The sequence below is a fragment of the Vigna unguiculata genome, chromosome 9, assembly GCF_004118075.2.
Source record: "Vigna unguiculata cultivar IT97K-499-35 chromosome 9, ASM411807v1, whole genome shotgun sequence".
NCBI classification, from domain to species: domain Eukaryota; kingdom Viridiplantae; phylum Streptophyta; class Magnoliopsida; order Fabales; family Fabaceae; genus Vigna; species Vigna unguiculata.
This window is the reverse complement of record NC_040287.1, coordinates 4,518,377-4,526,523: the sequence shown is the minus strand read 5'-3', so window position 1 is coordinate 4,526,523 and position 8,147 is coordinate 4,518,377. Positions and strand designations below refer to the sequence as shown.

The window sequence follows — 8,147 nt, the reverse complement described above, 5'->3', positions numbered from 1 at the left end:
TAAATTATTTTAATTAACTAATAAAGCTCTTGAATGATACAATATTATTAATGAATTAGTTTAAGAGGTTTAATGAATGTTTGAGACCAAACAAAACATTGTTTTAAACTTGAAAGATAAATTAGAAGTGAATGCTGACGTTTTTTACTATTTATGTAAATAAATATATTTCATTTACTTTTACATTTTATATTTTTAGTAACTTCATAAATTATAAGTTAATTCATTGTGTAATTATCACATGATGTATTTTACTTTAATAAAGTATAACATTGTATTTGCCATATTAAATACAATTGAGAAAAAAATGATTATTTGTTAACATATTCCTTTATTAATGTTCTACGTAATATCAATATGCATACGACATTTGCTTTTGAAATATATTATCAATCATATACTAAAGTTTCTTTAATTAAAATTTCAGAATATATTTAATCTTTAGCATTTGGTTAATAAATTTAATATATATTAACCCGGGCCGGACGGGCTCCACAAGTTAATTTTCCTAAAAGTATATATATATATATATATATATATATATATATATATATATATATATTAATTTTAGTGTAAGTACATTATTATATACTTATAATATAATTTTAATATCCATAAATAAATTATTATTATTATCATTGAGTTGCTTAAAGATTACACCTAAAAAAAATTGTTTTGTGATAAATATAATGTTATTTTATTAGAACAGTATCATGAAATCTAAACTGATTATATTATCAACAAATATAGAAAATATATAAAAACATATATGTTATAAAAAAATGTACTTCAATTTATCTTCTCACATACTTAAAAAGGTTAAGGTTGAGTGAGAGCATCATTTGACTTCAAGTAATAAGAAAAGTGTAAGACTCTCCAAAGTTCATGAGTTAGTTGGTGTAGAAGTTGTTCCATGTACATGCAAATTCTTTGGTAATAATGGGGGAAAAAATCAAACTAAGTTTTTCAAATTAACAACTTTGATTTTTTTGCAATGGGTACCACCATCGTAAGGAAAGAGATATCTCAACCATATTTCATATTTCAAGTCAAACATTTCTAGCATCATTGTTTCTTATAGTACAAACAAGGAGAATTCACACCACTATATATAGATGTACAATTCACATTTTGTGTGCATAAAAGAATAAATTAAGTTTGCTAGCAGTATAATTTTTATAAGCAAAAAATTATAAAAAATCAGGATAAAAAGTATTTTTAACTCATAAAGTTATAAAAAATAAAATTTGTTAAAAATTCAAGTGTGAGTCGAAGATCCACATACATTAAATACAAATGAATAAATCAGGATAAGACTTATAAATTTATTGATAAGGTGATGTCAATTCCTTTTACATGAGTTTGAATTACATTTCATTCATGTCATTGGTGTTATGTCTTCTTAACAATATTTTGGCAAAAGATCCATCAAAATTAAAAAAATAAAAAAATATCATATAATCAATACAACAATAAAAAAAGATAATAATTAGTATTATCCATTTTGGCTTTAGATTATGTTATTAAACCTAGAAAATAAGTAATAGTAAATTTCTATATCCATTACTTTAAAAATGAAAAATGTTATAATTAATTCGGAATTTATAGTTGGAAGTAATATAATATGTGACCAAGTAAACGCATAGAGATAACTAAAGTCATATACTAGCTAGATTTAAGATTCGACTCACCAAAAATGACAAATGATAATGGCAACGAGTGTAGATCATTAACAAAAGTCATCAAAACCCATCATTTATATCCAAAAGGACATTACTACCAAGAAAAAAAATAACTTGTGTATGACGATGAAATAAGTTGGTAAAATGGTGATTATGCGATTGATAAATGAATTATTAGATTGTACGAATATTCTTTGATTTTGGTTTTTCTTGTTGACATTATATTATTTACATGTTTTATTTTTTTTAGCGCACGTATTATTATTATTATTATTATTATTATTATTATTATTATTATTATTTTATTTTTTATCGAAGTTACTACTATAAAAGTGATGGAAAGAATACTTTTGAGCAGCATTCAAACCATAAAAAGATTAAGAATTTTAGAACATAAAAGGGCCAAAGTGGAAGATGCATGAAAGGCAAGAACTAAAATGATATTTTAATCTTCATATTTTGGGAAAATTAGGTTTCATGATACTTTTAGAGATAAATATTAACGTATATAGTATTTTTAAAATATTATTAATATAAACATGAATACTTTCTCCACTTGACAAATAAGAGGATTAACATAAAATGTAAAAAAAAAATATTTATAATGTATGTAAGATTGTAACGCAAAATAAAACAGCTGAGTTATATTATTCCTAGGGATGTAAGTGACCATGTTGAATTTAATTTACTTTAATTTAAAATCATACCAGTTAAACTTTAATGGATTGAGATAGGATTAACTGGTTTTATTCAGGAAACACGTCTAAATCTAATTATAATTGAGTTGAGTTGAGTTGGCTCAACTCTTAAAACAGCATATTTAAAAGTCAATATATTTAATGTTTTCTTTATAAGATTATAGCATTTATAACATAAATATATAGACAAAAGAAATTGTCTATTTATAAAAGATTGCTAGATTTAATATATATCGGTCAATGATATTATCAGATAAAAGTATTATGATCTACTTCTGAAAGTAATTGTATTCATTTCTCAAAATTAATTAACATATATTATTGGCTATAATAATATTTTTTTTCACTACTAGAAAAATGTGATTTGGATAGCCACTAAATTATATATAGTTCCATAGGAACATGTGCTTAAATATATCTATAATTGATTGGTAGCATCAAAACAAAGAAGGAGAAGAACACCAATTGTGAGGTGAGAATTGAATATACAAAAGAATGAGAAGCACTTGTATAAAGATACAAAGTTCATCAAACGATATGTAACGTGTGATATAAAACAGCACATGAATCAATCACTTCTATAATAGCTTATGTGAGGCAATAATTGACACAACTTTTTCTTACACCATACACTTTTTCTTATCAGTATCTATAGAAAAAAAAATAGTTAAAATCAGTTTTTAAATTTATATATAATTTAAATTACAAAAGTTATTTTTTATTAAATTTTTCTCATGCAGAACTCTTCTCCAGGATAATAATTTTCCTTTTTTTATTTACTAAATGTATTCCGTATTTACAATTTCATATACCAAATTTGAAAGCGATATTTTACTGCAACTACTTTTTGAACTTATAATTTGGATATGTCAAGACTTAGAATTCAAACCCTAATGAACTTACCTCATTTTAAAGGAAGCAATATAATATATATAGAGGAGAAGTAACTATTTTCTACGTGTTCATATATTCGAAGTTCTATATCACAAAAGATGAGATAATTATATAATATAGAAGTGAGGTGTAAATTTTATTTTATAAGTTAGTTTTGTAGGACTGAATTAAAATTAAAACTCATTTCTAACATAAAAATAATTATTTGACTCTGTTAATTTTATGGAAAATAATGTTTTGACAAATTTTTTTTTGACAAAGTTGACAAAGTTACTATAAATGGAATTAAAATAGATTATCATTTTATTTTTTAACCAAAATAAAATAATAAAATAATACTTTTTTACTTAAATTAGTAATTTGTCAAAAAGTTTGTTAAAAAACTTTGTTAACCAATCACTTCCCTAATTTTATATATTTGTTCCCATCAATATATTATCCGATTAGAGGTTTAGATCATTGATCCCATGTGTAATTTATCCACATAAGTGGTTTGAAAAATATTCACAGTGGTATGGACTTGTACCTGCATGTTCCCTTCCACTTTTCAACAGCAACATCCAAAAAGATTCACCTACTGAGATCACAACTACTACAAGGCCCTCCAAACTGGTATAAAAGGACATCATAGTCGTGTGCAAAGAACATCATGGTTGTGAGTAAAACATCATTGTTATTGTGTGTTAAGGAAATGAACAACATGGTGATTGTTTCCTTAAGCTCTCTGGTGCTCCTCTTTGGTGCCATGGTTGAACTCCCTCAAGCACTTGCACACTCTCCTACTAAACCACCTCTTCACAACGCTCCATCTGAGGCACCATCTCCCACTTACGACCCTCCAACTCACACAACACCCTCCTTTTATAAGCCACCAACTCAGAAACCACCGTTCGAGAAACCACCGTTTTACACTTCACCGTTTGAGAAACCCCCACTCTATAAGCCACCGTTTTACGAGTCTCCACCCTTTGAGAAACCACCACTCTTCGTGCCACCCTTCAAGACGCCACCTTTTCCGATGCCACCCTTCGAGAAACCACCACTTTCTGCACCGCCATTTACCATGCCACCCTTTGAGAAACCACCGCTTTTTGTGCCACCCTTTAAGATACCACCGCCACCACCGCCACTTCACATGCTACCTTACCCTAAGTTCTTTCCCATGTACTGCACTTGCTTCTGAAGCAGTGTTACATGTCTACAGTTGCATTGATTTCTGCTAAATAAGAGGTAGCTGCTGCATGCTACCACTCTCTGTCTTCTCAGTATTGTTATAATTAAGGTGCAATGTAATACTTGTGTGTGTTATGAATGCTTTTATTTGAATATCAAAAGAATATAAATGTTGTTTACTTTCAAAATTACGAGATTTAATACATGACCTTATCTGAATGTGGAAAATATAAATTAAAAGAAATAAGATTTTTATCACTTAAAATTTATGATATTACATTACTTTTTACAATCTAAAAAGTAGATTTTGAATTTTCTGTTCTATGTTGTTCCTTTGTTGAGTTTTTTTTATGTTGTTTTTATTGAATGTTAAAAATACATTATTTAAAAAATTAGTGATTATCAATCTATTTTAAAGACAAAAAATAAAATATAAAAAAATAACACAGAAAAATTCCAAACATCGTGTATATGTGTGACTAGCTTTGTCTAAAGAAATTAATGATCAAATTAAATGATAAATTTATCTCGAGGATGGTTAATAACACAAATAAATGAAATAAGGTATGTAATAATGTAATCATTGATATGTGTTGATATATATAGTGCTTAAATTTCCGTACAAATGGTTATAGTATAGTTTCGTGAATTAATTGACCATGACACATCGTTGACTTCAATTGATGGAATGAATTGAGTCACTGAAAAGCTATTTAAGAAACTAACACCCAAAATTTCTAAATTTTGATCCACGTATAGTTATTATTAAGGTAGACAAAAATAATCTATATTTTGAGTTGTCAAATGTAATTATTTAATTTCCACAAAGTCTTTAGAAAATGAGGCAGATACAATTATTTAAAGAGTAGGATATATCTACTAAAAAACACTAAATGTGCAAAAAGAAATGCAATTATAACAAGGGTTAAATATGTTTTTGGTCCCTCAAGTTTCAGCAAAATTTGGAATTAGTCTCTCATCAAAACTTTTGACCAATTTAGTCCTTTATCTTTCAAAATGCGTGAATTTAGTCCTTTTAACCAAATTTTGTTAAGTTTATCTGACATTTCAAGCGCGTTTCATGATAGTATTTAAATTATTTAAACTGTTTGACACATTTTTACTTCAATGTTAACTTAAATATTATCATGAAATGTGCTTGAAGATAAACTTAACAAAATTTGATTAAAAGGACTAAATTCACGCATTTTGAAAGATGAAGGACTAAATTGGTATAAAGTTTTGATGAGAGACTAATTCCAAAATTCAGTGAAACTTGAGGGACCAAAAACATATTTAACTCTTATAACAAAACACATAAATTTCATAATTTACAAAAATACAAAAAACGTCTACTTTTAAAGAAAGTTGAGTCACGTTTTTCAAAAGTAATTTTGACACAAATATATGTAAATTACTAACATAAAATTAAACATTCTGAAAAGTATTAACACTATGAACAGCAAAAACACGCAAACTAATTGTTATAGGGTGTAACACAATGTACCTATTAAACGAAATTTGAAAACAATAATTTATAATGCATTATAAATTGTTCCAAAAAAGAAAACACCTAATTAAAGGATGTTCCAGAATGATCTTTCCCTAAATAATACTAAATTGGACAATTTATTAGTTTCACATAGTTGACAAAGAAAAGAATCTGCCATATTACCATAAATGTTTTTTTTTTTTCATTTTTGCATTATTTTGAGACCAAAGTGCAGTCATTTGTGGCTAAATGTGTAGCCTAACCATAATATTATACTAACACGATCTTCTTAAAAAATATTTATTATCTAAATTTTGGAAGTTTGACTTATCATATATGTTTTTCTTAAATTATAAAAAACATTTGGCTTTTTAACAACGACAGACTTTAAAATTAAAATAATTTATCTTTATAGAAATAAGAACTAAAAATACCATAATTAAATTTATGGGACTAAAAATTATTTTTTAATAAAAAATCAATTTTAATTTCCAGCATTAAAAATATATCTTTAAACAGTGAGAATTCAAAAACCATTTTTGTTATATTTAAAGGACAGAAAAAATGCCACTTTTAAATTGAAGAGGTTGAAAGAATCAATTTTAAAGTTTAAAGACGAAAAATGTTACTTTTACATTTGAAAACTACAATGAAATTTATTTCACTTTTAAAGGATTATTTTTTAAAAAAATACATTTTTACATTATTATTTTAATTACTCGTGGTTTGTTCATATGATTGTTCTAAGTATGTCAGTACGTAATGCATAGGACTAAAAGGATTAAAAATAACTATTTGAAATTTAACATTAATTTTTTTTAATTTGAAAATATAAAAAGTATAAATTTAAGAAATTAAAATATATTTAACTCAAAAGAAATATAGACTTAAAGATCGTTGTCGAATTCGATTTTTTAACTGGTTGAAACTAAGTTTTATTATTCAAAATATTGGTCGAAAATACAAAATTGAAATTTTAACTAGTTTTTTTATGTCTTTCAAGTTAAAAGCATTGTGCCATTGGTTTATTTATTCTAAAAGGATCATATAGTGATTAATTGTTTCAGCACTAACAAAAAAAATAAACTCAAATAAAAACTACATTAAACTTGGAAGAATTTTCCATCATCAATAACACTTTGAAATACAATAACAAATGAATTTAAACTTAAAAATCAATTAAGAATACAGCACTTAATATTTCTTAATACAAATTTGAACAGCTTTTAAAATTTTGATCGTAGTCCGAAAATAATTACTCCACGCATGCACCAAGTTAATCATAATATATTTGAAGACGATAAATGTTTTCGGAAAAAAATTCGTATTTTTAGTTATTCACATATAAAATCCGCAAGAAAATGAAAATAATGAATATTTATGTGTAATGAGTACAAATATTCTAATACTCATGTTAGCATAGTGGTAGTATCTTTACCTGTATATACATGTATCCGCTATACTCTAATTTAACTTCAAAAAATTAAAAAATATGATTAAAATATTAATATATTGATTTTGAATGAGTTATTTGTTTGTTAAATAGTTTTAGAAAAAAATCATTTCTTTGTAAACTGTCATTCAACACTATTTAAATAAGTTATTTGAACTTTGTTTAAAATTTATGAATATTATGTATTTTATTTTATTTGAATTTACGATTATAATATGTAGTTAAATATTCTTATTTTTTTAAGTACCCACGGGTATATGTGGATATCCATAAATATTAAAAAATTATATGGATAACCATATAACGGATATTCGACGGATATGTATACTAGTACAAGACAAACATTTATTCAGCAAGTAAAGTATGAGAGTGTTATTATCCGTACTCTATCCATCCCGGTGAAATTCCTGCTTTTAATAAAGTTTACTTAGAAAATATTAAACATAAAATAAATGTATCTATATTTTATATTTAGCTAATATTCTTAATTTGAACGAAATTAAACTCATTTTTCATAAACTTTACAAAATCAATAAGACATAGCTAATATTGTGTTCTACGGTTGACACTCTGTGTGAAATAAATGTGTGTGGGTGGTGAAGGTGTGGAACAATCTTAATGATTGATTTTGGCATATGAATAATCTGAATTTCACGAGCATGTTATTATAATTATAAATATAAATACGATTAAAATAATATCTATTTAAGAAAATTAGTTATTGACAAAAGAAATTCTGTATACTAATTTTCAGA

General features: G+C 25.4%; 1 protein-coding gene across 1 annotated transcript; it reads left to right on the top strand.

Annotated features, from left to right (window-relative positions):
- The first annotated feature begins 3,921 nt into the window (after positions 1-3,921).
- On the top strand, positions 3,922-4,635 carry LOC114163027 (repetitive proline-rich cell wall protein 1-like). Its single transcript, XM_028047071.1, has one exon. The coding sequence runs from the start codon at positions 3,924-3,926 to the stop codon at positions 4,455-4,457; it is 534 nt and encodes a 177-aa protein (XP_027902872.1). The 5' UTR covers positions 3,922-3,923; the 3' UTR covers positions 4,458-4,635.
- The last annotated feature ends 3,512 nt before the right edge of the window (positions 4,636-8,147 follow it).